The 15,311-nt window shown below is 58.1% G+C and overlaps 1 protein-coding gene across 1 annotated transcript in view; it reads left to right on the forward strand.

Annotated features, from left to right (window-relative positions):
* ASS1 (argininosuccinate synthase 1) overlaps positions 1 to 15,311 on the forward strand; it is a 51,200-nt gene that overhangs the window by 10,568 nt on the left and 25,321 nt on the right. Inside the window, exons 4-8 of the mRNA XM_006205421.4 lie at positions 989 to 1,177; positions 6,829 to 6,885; positions 8,805 to 8,879; positions 12,197 to 12,267; positions 12,832 to 12,862. Of these exons, the coding sequence (XP_006205483.1) occupies positions 989 to 1,177; positions 6,829 to 6,885; positions 8,805 to 8,879; positions 12,197 to 12,267; positions 12,832 to 12,862 (423 nt within the window). The remainder of the gene's footprint in view (positions 1 to 988; positions 1,178 to 6,828; positions 6,886 to 8,804; positions 8,880 to 12,196; positions 12,268 to 12,831; positions 12,863 to 15,311) is intronic.

The following is a 15,311-nucleotide window of genomic DNA, read 5'->3' on the forward strand; positions in this document are numbered from 1 at the left end:
CCCCAAAACCCAAGTCTGAATGACCCTCTTTTGTCTGTCAGTTCTTCATTCAAGCAAGAAGGATGTTCTATGGAAAAAAAGTGGCCAGTTCAGCTTGTAAGTCACTTGAGGGTGCGGCATTTTGGACTCAGCAGTTGAGTCCAGCAGTTGAGATTTAACCAAAGTAATCATTTTTACCACATCTTCAAGACCACCCTTAAGTAAAATTGGCACCTCAAGAGCAAGGTGTGAAGAACACAATGGCTCTGAGCAGTTTGGTGCCTCTGCCCTGATTTGTGCTAGGGTGCCAGCCCCTTCCCCATCATTACTTTTGCACATTCAACGTGAATATCAACAGGGTGAAAAAGGCAAATAACTGAGTATCATAAAAAAATGTTTTCAATCTCTCCAAAAGGGTCTGGAGGAACTCCAGGGGAGTCTACGTTTTGCGAACCATCCCTCTAGATCAGGGTGTCTTGACCTCGGCACCACTGACACGTGACTGCCTGCCTTGTGCATTGTGGGATGCTTAGTGACATCCCTGGCCTGTACCCACTAGACGCCAGACCACCCCAACAACCCACCAGTTAGGACAGCCAAAAATATCTCCAGATAGTGCCAGCTGCTCCCTGGGGGACAAAATGATCCCTGGCTTTTGTGAATTACATCTATCTACTGCTCTAGATCCTAGGTGGCAACTGCTTCATCTCAGGCCCAGAATGCTGTGTTAGGAGGAATTCAAGGACCACATCCAGTTTTTGCTGGATGGTATATCAAGATTGATTAGTAATGTCTGCCATGTATGCAGGAAAGAGAATACAGCATTATATGCTGGATTGATTAGTGATGTCTACTACAGATGCAGAAAGAGAAGTAAAGGTTCAGCTTGCTCCAGGATCCATTAGCAATGTCTGCCTTAGATGCAGGCCATGTGAGGCCCCTGGGGCTCTGTCTTCTGACTGCTCCCTGCCTTGCCAAGTCTGCCTCACATGGGCTCCTCTCCCCATAGGTGTTCATTGAAGACGTCAGCAAGGAGTTTGTGGAGGAGTTCATCTGGCCCGCCATCCAGTCCAGCTCACTGTATGAGGACCGCTACCTCCTGGGCACCTCTCTGGCCAGGCCCTGCATCGCCCGGAAACAGGTGGAGATTGCCCAGAGAGAGGGAGCCAAATATGTGTCTCACGGTGCCACGGGAAAGGTGAGGCCGGGCTGGACGGCTGGGCAGGAGGAGGAGGCAGAGGGCTGCGAAGGGGGGACCCAGGCAGCCAGGAAGCAGACGGCCCTCGAGCAGTTGTAGGTTCTCCCCAGAACAGTCAGCCCTGCAATGGACAGACTGGCCCATCCAGTCTGAATAAGAGGAATGTTTTTAGTAGCGAGTGTCAGGGCGTAGGGACAGGTCTGCTCTGTGCCCCGAGTGTGTGAGTCCCACGTGTCTGATCCACGTGTGGTGGGAGCAGTGTCCGTCACCCCATTTGGCAAACTTGACGCTGAGGCTGGGGGACGTCTGACCAAGGTCACAATGTGAGCTGCCATACAGGGTCAGAGCCACAAGTTGCAGAGGGCTGGAATCCCAGCTGAGTGGCCTCAGGCCAGGTCCTTGCCCTCCCTGAGCCTCAGCTTCTTCATCTGCAAAATGGGGAAAGGCCCTGTCTTAGTTCCCCGGGGAGGCTGCAGCAGCCCCGCGGCTGGGCAGTGTGAACCCCAGAAACGGATTCTCTGACGGAAGTTGAAGTGTTGGAGCCATGGCCCCCACAAAGGCCCCAGGGAAGGGCAGTTCCGGCTCCCCCTGGCTTCCAGGAGTGCAGGTGTCCTTGGCTCATAGGCATCTCAGTCCCGGCCTCCGTCTTCCCGTGGCTGCCCCCTCAGGGCGTCTTCACATCGGCTTCCCCCCAGGCGTGTCTGGTTCTGTGTCCACATGTCTCCTCTTTATCAGGACAGCAGTCATGCTGCACTAGGACCCACCCTCATGACTTCATCTTAACTCAATCACTTACGGAAAGACCCGTTTCTAAATAAGGTCACGTATTTAAGTCCGGGGGGGTTATGGCTTCAACTTATCTTTTGTGGGAGACACAGTTCAACCCGTAACACCCCCTACTTCCGGCCTTGTGTGCAGCAGAGAGGACCAAGGACGACCCTTGGGCTCTGAGCGGCAGGTTACAGGACTCGAGGAACAAGATTCCGAACAATGCAGGCAGCTGTCAGGCAGGGTCAGTATACAGACTCTCCAGTTGTGAGCTCTCAGTTAGCGGACACCCTGCTGACAGCCTGGTGCGGGTGCAGGATCCGGCTTGGTAACCCCACAGTTGGCAGGTCGGGGGCTCCCTGCTGACCTGACCCAGGGCCCCCACCCAGCTGATGGAGGCAGTGGGGGTTGGGGGAGCGGGCTCTGGCTCAGTGTGACCTAAGGGACACGAGGCTAAGCTTCGGACTGGGGAGATGTGATTTGAGGGTGGCCTTGCCCCACTGGGTGGCCCTGGCTCCTATCTTTGGAAGCTTCCTTATTCACTTGGTGCTCGGTCAGCAAGCTTGGAATGGTGTCTGTAAAGGGTTGGACGCGTGCTGGGCACAGGGACAGTGTTGAACTTCTTGGGACCCTCCTCCCGCCCTCCGGGGGCCTGTGTCATAGCGAGGGAGAGAATGGACGCACAGTAAGGTGGCTGTAGGGTCCCGGGTACGGGAAGAGTGTGCCAGGCGGAGGGAACAGCCTGAGCAAAAGCTTGGCAACAAGGGGCCCTGAAAATAGGGCAGGAGCTGCACCCTGGGCCAGGGCTGGGCGGGGCCATGAGAAGGGGTTTGGCTTCATCCCGAGGGCAACAGACTAGAAGGCTAGGGAGGCCCCCGGCTGGATGGGGGGTGGCCAGGGACCTCCCTCCATGGGATGTAGGAGATTGTTCTGGAGGGAAAGGCGAGCCCCTGTGGAAGAAGGGGACTGGTGAGTGTGTCTCACATGCAGACCGCAGACCCAGTGGTTCTGGTTTTCACACCTGGTCGTGAGCACACAGGGAGAAGAGTGGGGGGAGGAACCAGAGGTGGAGCAGTGGGCGGACCAGGGCTTTGGGGGCAGGGACGTACAGGCCGCCTTCCACCCAGAGGTTCAGGACTGGGGGCTTCAGGCCGGTAGAGCTGGGTTCAGATCCTGGCTCCCCTGCTCTCACACTGTGACTTCACCCCAGGAGTCTCCATTTCCTTATCTGTAAAATGAGAACAAAATAGAACCAGTTCATGGGGCAGTTGAGAGCAGTAAGATTTCTAAGAAAGCACTCAACACAGGCCTGGCCCTCAAAAAGGTTGTGCTCGTGCGGTGAGAGGGAAGTGCCCTGATGGTGCAAAGATCAGCCCTGTGCTGAGGCTGTGAGAACGAATGTCAGTGCAGGACAGAGAACCTCCGCCATCTCACCTGTGCATGATGCAATGAGCTGGGCAGTGAGTTCCCCGTTCCAAGATGTATTCAAGCCAAAGCTAGGAAATCAGGATTCCTGAAGGGCTCCTGCCTGGAGAAGGTCCCTCCAACAGTACCATCAGGACTGAGGACAGGTGGCTTTCAGGGCTAGTAGAGGGCATGCGTCTGTGTGGTGGGTCTGGCCCTGGCTTGGGAGGCTTTTGGGGTCCAGGGAAAGACACCGCCCACCCAGACTAGCTCACATGCAGCTGGGAATATGCAGCAGCTGTGTGCGCTGCCCCATTTGGCCACAAGAGGGCACCAGAGGCTTGAGTTTGAGACCGTTTCCCTGCAGAGAAGCCGCTGCAGGAGGTGCCTGGCCACCCAGGGTCCTCTGTTTCTCACCTGGTTCTGCAGGTCTTTGGTTCTGGGAAGAACACCCTCGGCGGTAGTTCTGTGGCCTCCTGGGATTTGGGGGCCTCCCTGCAGTTCACACTCAGTGTCCACAAGAGGGATGATCAGACGTGAAACATCACTGGGGGCCTCCAAAACCAGCAGCGGGATGGCCACAGGGGACAGTGGGTCCAGGTGCTCCCAGGTTGATGGGCAAGGCACACTCCTGTGCCTCCATTGCCATTGCCCCTCATTACAGAACCTGGGGAAGCAAGCAATTTCCTAGAAGTGGTGGGTGAGTGGGGAGGAGCAGGAAGGTCTGGAGTGGGATCCAGAGAGATGCCAGGCTTGGGGAGGAGGTGGGGGTAGGGAGGGGCCAGCCACCTGCAGGGGCTGGTGGCTTGCTTAGCTGATGGGAGCCATGAGGGGCGTCGCTGAATTTACACACCTGGAGGAGGGGATCCAGCGTGAGTGCGGCCATGTGGGGACAGGCCTGTGGGAGGCTGGCAGCCCCAGAGGCAGATCCCATAGGACACTCAGCAGAACTTTCTGCAAGGGGCTCAGTGAAGAGAAAGCTGGGTGTGAGCAGACGGCAAGGGGTCTTCGACAGGTGGGGATATTCTAGCGTGACCAGGGCCTCGGGGTCCTTGTTCCAGCCTCTCCAATGCCACCTTCATGCATTTGCTCACTGACTCCGCCCACTGAATACTTACCTAGCACCAGCTCTCCTCCACACACCAGGACATCACTACAGGGAAGTTGGGAGCCCTAACCCAGCAGGGGGGTCACACTGAGGCATTGGGGGAGGAAGTGACTCCAAGGAGGAAGGGCATCCCAGGCTGCAGGAACAGCCTGTGCAAAGGTCCAAAGGCCGGAGGCAGCTTCCTGCCCAGAACCCAGCCCAGGTGGCACCTGGTGTGGAGCGAGCTGGGGCCCTCCCCTCCACACCCCTGGGGGACCCTAATTGCACCCCACCAGAGAGCTGCACCTTCCAGGTCCTCCTCCCTCTCCCCAGTTTTGGAAGAGGGGCCCTGAAATAGGAGCCTGGGGGGCACAGGCAGCCGGAGCTTTGTAAATGGCGCCATCTGTATGGCTGGTCCAGGAGCAGACGGGGAGCCCCGCAGTCCCCGAGGGTCTGGCACCTGCATTCACACACGTCCACACGTGGATCAGGACTCAGACACACACGGGGTATGTAGCACATGATACGTCTCCTTCCCTCCCCCGGGGAAGCCACCAGGGCCACCCTGGTTGCCGGGGATCCTGGGGTCAGGGAGAGGAGGGACCGCGCAGGCCTTGGGTCTTGCCTGGGTCAGAGTTTGAACCCAGGGAGCCTGTTTGTTCCTGCGAGGGTCTCTGGCTCTGAAACAGATGGGTGTCCCCATGGTGATCTGGATGGGCAGACACCAGCCCAGTGTGCCCGTCTGAGGAGGCACAAGTCACCATTGTACTGGGGAAACTTGAAGCCCTGGAGAAAAAGTCGTCAGGATACGCAACACTAGAACATATGCTTTACGAATCTAAAATAAGTCTGCTTTTTATTACGGCCGCCATGGCTCTGGGAATTGTGCTGGCCACGGGCCTTTGGCAAGTGTTACTGCCCCCTGGTCCAGTTTCCCCATCCATGAGATGGGGATAAGATAAGATCCCACCTCAGCGGCACGCTGGTAGGATTCAATGTGTTCTGTACCTGAATGTGACCTAATAGATGGGAGTGGTGCCTGCTGGCTGTGTGTCCCTGGGCAGGTGACTCCACCTCTCTGAGCCCGGCTTTCCTCATCTATAAAACAGGGTTAAAAATCCCACTGATGCCAGGTGGCTCTCCCCTGTGAAAGCCAGCTCACAGCAGGTGCTCACAGAAGGGGTTGGATGGAGGGTGGTTGGGGTGGCTGGTCCAGCCCCGCTCGTGGGCCCGGGAGATACTGGAAAGGAGCAGCCTCGGGTCTCAGCTCCTGGCTCTGAAGAGAGGGGCTGAAATCTGTGTTTCCGCGTCGCCTGACAAGACTCTGGAAAATAACATGTTATTCCCGCCACTGCCTCGCTGCGCCCGTGCAGTTTTCACAGTAGGCGCGAGGTCCCTTGTTATTTCCGCGGCGCTTACGGCTCCCTCCAGGCCACCAAGCTGATGGGAGCAGCAGGCAGGACGCCGCAGTCATTGTCTCTCAAGGCTGGGCTGGCTGAGGCCGCCTCCCCTTCCTCCTGTCCAGCCTCCCAGCAGAGGCACAGGCGCAGGGAGGCCAGGCCAGCCGCCGGGGGGGGGGGGGCCGCACCCGGGCTCGGACCGGGCTCTGTGCCCCCGGACTAGTCCCTTCTACCTCCAGGCCTCAGTTTCTCTTTGTGCAGAGGCACTGAGGGACAAGGGCCCTCCCCCAACCAGCCACCGAATAGATGGGGAAACAGGCCCCCAGAGGAGACAGTATTCCTAGTTTTATGGACAAAGCACTGTGAAGCCCCAGCCCTGAAGTGAACGTGGTCTCTGGCTGGGGCCAGGCAAGTGGGGGACCTCCAGGAAGAGGCTGAGGTGCGGGCAGCCCAGGGCTCCCCGCAGTCTCGGCAGGGCCAGGCCTGCAGCCCTTGCGCGCGTCCCCTGCAGTGTGGACGCACGTGATGACCTGTGTGCACATCCTGTCATGTTCCCAGATACGCGCACCCGCGTCCTGCCACGTGCCCCCCACCGCCGGCCCACTGCCGCGCACTAAAGTCATGGCAGTCACAACTCAGCACACGCCGGGCATGTGGGCGTCTGGTGGACACGGGGGCACACGTCCTGCACACTCGTGTGCCCATGCAGCTCAGCTCTGCACTCAGGCAGTCCTGGGTTCGAGTCCTGACTGCACCTACGGGGCAGTAGCTGGTGTGTCCTCTCCAAGAAAGCCCAGTTTTTGTCTTTCTGACGGGCTCCTGGTACCTGCTTCAGGAGGGTGCGAGGTTGGAGGTGAGCATCTGTGTGAGAAAACCATCCAGTGGGCCTGCCCTGAGTTGACGCTCATGCAGCCCTGCCCCTGCCCCTGCCCCCGACCCTCCCACTGGCCCCGCGTTCTGTGGCTCCTGACAGTCCCCTGTTCTGTTTTCAGGGCAATGACCAGGTCCGGTTTGAGCTCACCTGCTACTCACTGGCCCCCCAGATTAAGGTAGGATGTTGCTCCTCCCCTCAGTGGGTGGACGCTGGGGGCTGAGGCCCCTGGGGGCAGGGCTTGGGGTTCTGGGCGGTTCCATGTACGCGGACCGCATGCACCTGAGCCTTGTGGTGGGCGACGCTCCCCTCACTCACGCCAGCACTCTGTCCCACCCCTTGTCCTTCCCGGGGATGCTGCCCGGGTGCCTGGGTGGGTCAGGCACTGATCAGAAGGACGGGGCTGCCTTTCTGCCGTGTCCTTGCGATCCCAGGTCTGGCTTCCCGGGTGCAGCCTGGAACCGTCCCGGGACACGGCTGGCCGATTTCTGCGCGGCCCACAGCCCTCTCAGCCCCGGTGGGGGCCAGCCAGCTAAAGCCCTCCTCCTTCCCGCTGCCTGAGCCCTGGCCCCCCCGTGTCTTGGACCCTTTCCTAGGATAGGAGTCACCCAGCTCAGGCCAAGGTGGAGCAATAGAACCACACTGAGCATCACAAATGCAAGCTCCAGGAAGAATTTAAGTTTTTCTTAAAAACCAAGACAAAAAGCAACAGGTGATGTCATGTTAGGAATGTATCTGATTGAAGTCTCTGTATCCAAAATCATACCATTCAACATGTTATCGATGTAAAATAGTGATTGAGATGTTTTGTATTCTTTTGGTACTGTCTTTAGACTTGCTGTGTGCTCTGTGCTTACAGCCAGTACCGGCCACGATTTGGTGCCACATGTGGCTCCTGGTGGCCGTCTGGGACAGCACTGAGCTCCTTTGAGGCCACTTCTGGCTAAAGCTACAGAAGATGTGCCCCTCCCAAGCCCACAAGAGGCCCTAAAGTGTTGCCTTTTTTTTCTTTTAAGTGGAACATCTTTCTCTGTCCCTGGAACCAGCCAGCAGCTGCTTAGGGGGTGAAAGTGGCCTGGAGGTGAGCCGTAATGAGCTCTAATGATCTGTTTTGACCTCAAACACCAGGCGGCTGAGAAGCCCCTGGACAGAGGCTGCTTGTTGATGCTGCTGGCCGGTGGGCATGGCGCCCTCCCCCGACCCCCACTCTCTGTTCCCACAGCAGCCTGGGGGGCCAGGGTGTCTGGTTTCTGGGTCTTTGTCTGCAGAGGCCAAGCCCAGGAATGGGATGGGGCTGGGGACAGGGCCCTAAGCTAGTCTCTGGGAACTGGGATGAGGCCAGAGGATGCTCCGCGTGCCAAGCCTGGTCCAGGTGCTGCTCATTCCAGGACCCGGAGGCCCATCTCCCACCCACCCCACCCCTACCAGCTCCCCAGCCCAGAAATCAAACTGGCTTCTTCATCCAAACGACAGCCCCTCTCCCAGCCGGACTGTTAGTGGCAGCGGCAGGGGCTGGGCTGGCTCCAGGGCTGAGTGAGTCTCTTCTTGGGGACCTGTCCCTGACCCCCCAGGCTGGTGAGATGAGCTCGGTCCCTTCAGTCAGGCTCCAACTCCCCTCTTTTCCCCACCCAGAGGAGCCCCGGGGTGTGGAAGGGAGAGAGGCAAGAGGGGAGGGGAGGGGGACATCGTATGTCATGTGGGCTGGGCTAGGTGGACCCTCCCTTAGTCGCCAGGCGTGGGGGGTCCTGGCCCTCTGAGCAAGGGTGCTAGTGAGAAATTTGAGGCCTGTCTAGTTCAAACCCTCAAGTCTCAACAGGAGAGACTGAGGCCCAGAGGGGCCAGGACCCACCTAGGGGCACACAGCCATTCTGCCACGGAGCTCGGTTGTCTCCAAGGCCACCCTTTGATGTGGCAGGCTGTGTCCCTTTCTGCTTAATGGGGTCCCCCTGCCCACCCCCCATGGGCTACGTAGATCCCCCAACCCAGGTGACCAGTGCAGCCCCAGGCCTCTCACCAGAGAGGCAACTGTGTAGCTTAAGGGCCAGGAAAAGCTGGCAGCCGGGCCCTCCCAGTCCTGACTCCTTGTCCTGTGTCCAGGTCATCGCTCCTTGGAGGATGCCCGAATTTTACAACCGTTTCCAGGGTCGCAACGATCTGATGGAGTACGCCAAGGTATGGCCCGTCTCTGCCATCACCCCAGCCCTTGCCTGGCGCCCTCCAGGGGCCGTCTGGGCTGGAGGCGCGAGGCTGGGACTGATTGCCACATTTGGAGCCTGAACCTCTGCCCCACCCCCCTACCCCCAAAGCACTAGTTTCCTGGGCCACCCCACAGAGGGATGGTCCCTGCCTGGGCTGGGCGTCTCCGAAGGGAGTCCCCAGGCCACCACGCAGGAGGGCACTGGGCCCCCTCTACTTCCCATCCAAACTGCCATCTCTGCGTTGTGTGTGCCACTCAGGGGACGGATGGGGGCGGGAGCGAGGCTGTCCTCTGCCCCTCAATTACCTGCCTAATTGTCCCCAATGCCTCCCCAAGAACAGGTAAGCACTCCGAGGGGCAGAGCCAGACAAAGACGTCTGTCGCACCAGCCCTTTTGAAGTACAAGTTGCAATAAAACATATTAGAAGTTTTGCATCAAGCTCCTTAGCCACTCCCCAGGGTCCCTTTCTTTTTAGCGACTCGATGGCAGCCTTTGACAAACAGCCTCAATCAATCAGACGGGGGGAAGGCAACTCGGTGCATACACCAGAAAATTGCTCAGGTTTTTAAATAGCAGTCACCGGGGCTGGCTGTGAGCTCTCACTGCAGCCAAGGTGACGCGTGGTAGGGGACGCAGCGGGGACACAGCCCTGCCCCTACCGCCAGCATCCCATTAAGACCCGAAGAGCTCGGAGGAGAGCTCTCCTCTGCCATCTGTTGTTTTATTATTAAGAGGGGAGTTTACAAGGGCAGGCCCATATGTTGCCAAACAAATTTTCAAATAGCAGAGCTATTAAGAGAACCGGGTTGGAGGCTTTTTTTCCTCCCCCTCTTCATCTCCTTGATGGTATAGAGCATGAAGCACGTTTTATCTTTAAGAATAATGAACAGGGACCCCCACCCCATCTATGTTCTTAACGCCTGCAGTCTTGGCTCAAGCGAGGGCCAGGGCTGACCCAGACGATGCCCTCCGTTTCCGCGAAGCTTCTGAACAAAAGCGGCTCTTGGTTTTTCCAGCAAAGGTGAATTTCGGGAGAATTGTGGCCCCTCCTTCCCAGGTTGTGGGGAGAAGGCGCCTGGCTCAGCTTCTGTCTCAAATAACCTTTCAAACAGGAAAGTTTGTTGGGAAGGAATGAGGCCACGTTCCCAGCCACCGGTCCTCCCTCGGAGGCTGGTGTCAGAACTGAGCTCGGGGAGTCAGCGCCTTCTAGGACGGAGGCAGTGTCTGTGCAGCTGGGGAATGACCAGAATAACTGAGCAGCAACCAGACTGTCCAAAATTCAGAGCCAGGCAGCTGCTTTAGCCGAGACAAAAATCAATGGGGCTTTGAAAACCCCGGCTTTCAAGATCCGTAAGTTGTCAAGGCCACAGGGTGCTGTAGGAGGCGCATAGAAAACATACATTTGTCTCACTTTCTGCTCCCCAGTCTGCTGTCCAAGGAAGAAACACTCAAAATCACCCCATCCTTATCCCTATCAACATCATTAAATTTTTTTAAGCCAGTGTGCCAGGTAGGGGGCTGGGAAACTGGGCAGACTCCTGTGTCCATGTTGAAGATGGTTTTGTTTTCTGTCCTCAGTTGTACCCAGAGTTTCCTGTGTGTGTGTGTGTGTGTGTGTGTGTGTGTGTGTGTCTGTGTCTGTGTCTGTGTTGGCGGGAAGCTCAGGACAGAGCAGCCCAGGAAACCAATCTCTTCCGTCGAAGAACTATTGTTGACATTGTGTCTCCCTGCTGGGGATGGGGAGTCCGTCCTGTCCTCTCCTCCACCCCTTCCCTCCCTTTCTCCTCTCCGTGCTCTGACAGAGCCCCAGTGGGAAAGAGAGAAGGCAAGAGTGTTTCCAGACCACCTCCCAAAAGAAAGGCTCCAGGTAACCTGCCCACTGGTTTCCTCGGCCCCCAGCCTGGGGATTCCGCTCTGTGCGGATTTCAGTCCATCTGGCCCACGGTCCCCACACCTGGCGCACTCTACCTGGAGACGGCACAGGGCGAGTGAGCACGTGGGTCAGACCCTGGGCAACGCTGAGCAGCCTCTACATGAGGCATTCCATTTGTCAGTGTGGTTTATGGGGGAGAGTATGCAAATTTTCGAGTGGATGTGAGCTGTTTCTTTTCAAAGGAGTCTCCTGGAAAAGCTTGGGAAAAAAAAAAATCCAGAGGGTTTAACTCAATTTATTTAGGAATTTTTAAGGTGGTGATGAAGGAAACAGTGGCTCCCTGGAGGAAGCCTCTGGAATCGTAGTCGTGGGCAGGAGCTGAGCCAGGGCACATCCCCATCAGGAGAGACGGGAGGGTGCTGGGGTGGGCTGTGGGACCTGGGGCTGGCTAGGATCTGGGACCCACCGGGGCGAGGTGCCAAAAGGGGGCTTGGGAAGCAGAGTGTATGGGCATGCCGACCTAAAGGCGCCAGGCTGGGCCACTTCGCTGTCTTCTGTGCCTGGTAAGTGCTGAAGGAGAAGGCAGCCTGTGATGTGTCTGCTGAATCCAACCAGGTGTCAGCCAGGGCAGCACAGGGCAGCTAAGGGACCCAGCTGCATCTCTGACCCAAAAGGCCTTCACAGTGTCACCAACAGCCTTCCAGGCCCAGGGTCTCCGTGGGGATGGCTTTTTCCTTGAACAAAGGATTGGATCATTTGGGAAGCAAAACATAATCAGAACCAAGGGGGAGGATGGGGGGGTATCTGGCTGGATTGTTCCCTTTTGGGGCTGCTCAGTGATGTGTGTGGTGGCTGTGCTAGGCGGTGGGGGAGAAGGCACCCCCGGAAAGAGCTGGGCCCGCACCTCGGAAGCAGTCATCAGGGGCCAGCAGCTCTTGTGGGCGCCTGGCGCTTCCTTGGTCAATGTTAAGCACCTGTGTGGGCGCAGATGCCCCGGTTGAGATTCACTGTGAAAGGGCCGTCCATTCTAGCTCCCAGCTCGTAGGACCACGGTGGGGATCAGCGAATGGTGCTGGGAGACCCTCGGCACACTCTTAGTGCTCCGGGGGCCCTTGAAGTGTAGACTCAAAATCTTCTGGAAGAAGCCTTTAAGGTCAGCGTCCACTCTGCAACTTCTCAGACAGGGTCTTGTATTTCCTGCCTGGGCATGTCTGGAAACGGAGCCATCACTCCCTTCCCAGGCAGCCTGGGGGAGGGGAAGGAGAATGGGGATGTGGTGAGCATGAGGGTTCAAGGTCTTGCTTGCTTGGGAACCAGAGTTTGGGGATGTCTTCGACCTTGACCGAGGCGGCCGGGCCTCACCTCTGCATCTGCTTCAAGCTGCCTCACACCAGCCCTGTGTCTCCTCTTACCTACAGCAACACGGAATCCCCATCCCAGTCACCCCCAAGAACCCGTGGAGCATGGACGAGAACCTCATGCACATCAGGTAAGATGTTGCCCACCCGTCCCCTACTCTGCCTGGCATCACTGAGCACCTGTCTGCTCTGGGCCGGGATGTAGTGATGACCCCACAAGCCACACGGTCCCTGCTCTCACAGAGCCCTGGGACCTCAGGAAAGAAGGACTACCTTGTGCCCAACTCGTCCCCAGCTCTCATAGCAGCTCTGCTGAGTGCCAGCAGTAGATAGTGGACAGCTGGCCTTGGCTAGGATATCGGGGAGAGCTTCTCTGAGCAAGTGGCATTTGAGGTTAAAACTTCAAAGATGAGGAGGGACCAGCTAGGGTGCAGGGAAAAGCATTTAAAGCAGTGGGAACAGCATGTGCGAAGCCCCCCATGCCCAGATCTGGCACTCTGAGGCTGTGGCCCAGAAGACTGCAGCTCCCACGGCCAAGTCTAGGGGGGCCCAGAATGTTCCAGGAGGATTGGCAGCCATTGCTTTGGCAGAGATAAAAGGACAGACGGGACTTGTGTTGGGGCTGAGGGTATCAGGGTGTAGCTGTGTCCTTCTGCCGCTTCCTTACTCACCCCCATCTTCCTTCTCCCTTACAGCTACGAGGCTGGAATCCTGGAGAACCCCAAGGTAATTTCCCATTTCCCCAGGCCAGCAGTCTTTGGTGTTAGCTGCTCCATGCCGATGCTGTCTGGTGTGTTTGTAGCCTAATTTGAAATTTCACGGGGGGCCGGGCGTGGGGCTGGGGCCGAGCCCTGCTTGTGTTCCCCGACCCTCCCCACCGGGCCCCCTGCTGCCTGCCCACTCCACACTGTATTTTGAGATCCACCCCGGTCCCTGGTGCTCTTTTTCTAATTGCTGCTGGGATGAATAGAGGAAGGAAATATTTCAGGGCAGCATAGAGAGAGAGCGTGATTGTGAGACAATAAAGAAGCAATTAGGCAGATGAGACACTTGTGGGAGGGCCCAGCCTGTGCCCACCAGCTCTCAGGCCGCTGCTGCTGCCACTGGGGGAGGCGGCCCAGATTAGAGCCGCAGGACCCATTTGTCTGGGCCTGTGTCCCTCGCCCGCCCGAGGCAGCCACCCTGATCCCCTGCCCCAGCCTCCCCGGCCAGCCAGGCTGGGCCTCGGCCCCTGTTTGAAGTTTAGGATTTCTCTCCCTGGGGGGTTTTCCTTTGTATCTCCCCCTGCCCACCGTGGGAGATGGGGGAGGCAGGGCGAAATCTATCCTGGGAAGAGAAAAATCTCTTTGTCCCTGAGGGAATGTGTCTCTATTCCCTGGCTCAGCCCCACAGCCAGGCGGGCGGCTGGTTTGGGGGTGGGGTGGGCTGCTCGTCTGATGTTAGGGAAGACGTGTGCTGGGGGGAAGAGGGGGCGGTGTGCTCGGGCAGCTGGGCCTGGGGGATCCAAGAAGGCCAGCTGGAGCCGAGGATGCCCAGGTGGTTTGGGTGCGGGCGGGGTGAGCTGGAGCCCTGCCGGGGGTCCGGGGACAGCTCCCCACGGGGCCCAGGCCACTTGGTCAATTCGGCAATACTAGAGCATGAACCATTTCTGGAGCCAGGCCTGGGATTCGCATCCCCTGGCCCCCATTTACTTTCCTTGACTCCTGGCTATGAGCCTCCTCATTTTATGAGTGAGGAAACTGAGGTCCAGAAGAGTGACTCGCCCCAGGGCACCAGCTGCTCAGCAAGGCCTGGTGCCTGAGTCACCCCATTGTGGGGGCTGGCCCTCCGCCGCTGGTTCCCCCACAGCCCACACCTCCCTTCCCCATCCGCTCAGCCCTCAGCCCAACCGTGTCACTCAGGAGAGCCCGCACCCTTGCCCCCTGGGGGCTGATGGCCCCACGGGGCTGCTGCCTCCTGGCCGCAGGCTTTTCCAGTTCATGCTCTGCTGACCCCACGACACTCAGGCCAGCCACCCCTAATTAGCCAGTCAGTCAGCGCCAAGGGGGGCGGAGGAGGCTGAGCAGAACAGAGCGGCCTGGAGGAGGGTGTCCACTGGGCCCCAGGCCTGCTGGGAAACCATCCACCCTCTTCTGTAGCAGCCTGGGGTGCTCTCGCCTCACAACTGGGGGAGCAGAGCCAAGGCCAGAGGGGACATCGCCCCTTAGGCAGTGTCAGGGTGCCAGTCCCCTCCCCTCTCTGGGCTCTTGTCTAATGAGAGCAGTGGACAGATAAGTAAGTGCTAAAGGGTGTATTTTTAAGGATTCTACCACCCAGTCCAGGTGGGAGGATTAATGCTTGGTTCCCAGAGATCTGAAACCTGGATCTGAATCCCAACGCTGCTTTCTGCTGCTGTGCCACCTTGGACAAGTTACTCACCGTCTCTGAGCCTCCAACTTCTTAAAAAAGCACTTGGCCTAGGGGAGGGTATAGCTCAGTGGTAGAACGCATGATAAGCACGCACAAAGTCCTGGGTTTGGTCCCCAGTACCTCCGTTAAAAATAAATAAAAATAAACCTGGTCACTGCCCTCCCCCAACCACCAAAAAAAAAAAGTACTTGGCCTGTCCCTGGTGCAGGGCAGGGCCTCAGTCATGGAACCAGTGGTCCTGTCCTCCCTTCTCAGGCTGGCTAAGATTATCTGGGAAGGAAGGAGCCATGGTCCTCTCAGGCAGGAAAGGCTGGGCTGCGTGTGAGTCAAGGGGGAGATGCCCGCTGAGAAGCATGGGGCCAGGCCGAGGAACCAGGGTCTGTCTGCTCTGGCCCTGCTTTCCCAGGCAGCCCTGCTGCAGGGTGGGGACCCGTGGGGTCCTGATGTTCTGTTACCACCAATAGGTCCCAGGAATGAGGGGGCAGCAGCCATGGGCCTGGGAGTGCTCCTCTCCGCGGTGGAAGGAACGCAGCACCCCTGGCAGCCCTGGCCCCCTGGGTGGCGGGGGCGGGGTGGGGGGAGCTGGGGGGAGCTGGGGAGACAGAGCTTCAGGGAACTGGTGCCCCCTCCCCCTCTCCAAAAAAAGCCCAGAGACCTGCGAAGGGAGGGTTTGAAGGCAGATGGCGGAGCCATTTTCTGCCTCCGTGAGGGTTGATTGAAGGGCAATGAGGCAGCTAATGCGAAGAAAGATAGAAATTTACTTGCT

The sequence above is a fragment of the Vicugna pacos genome, chromosome 4, assembly GCF_048564905.1.
Source record: "Vicugna pacos chromosome 4, VicPac4, whole genome shotgun sequence".
In the NCBI taxonomy this organism is placed as follows: Eukaryota; Metazoa; Chordata; class Mammalia; order Artiodactyla; family Camelidae; genus Vicugna; species Vicugna pacos.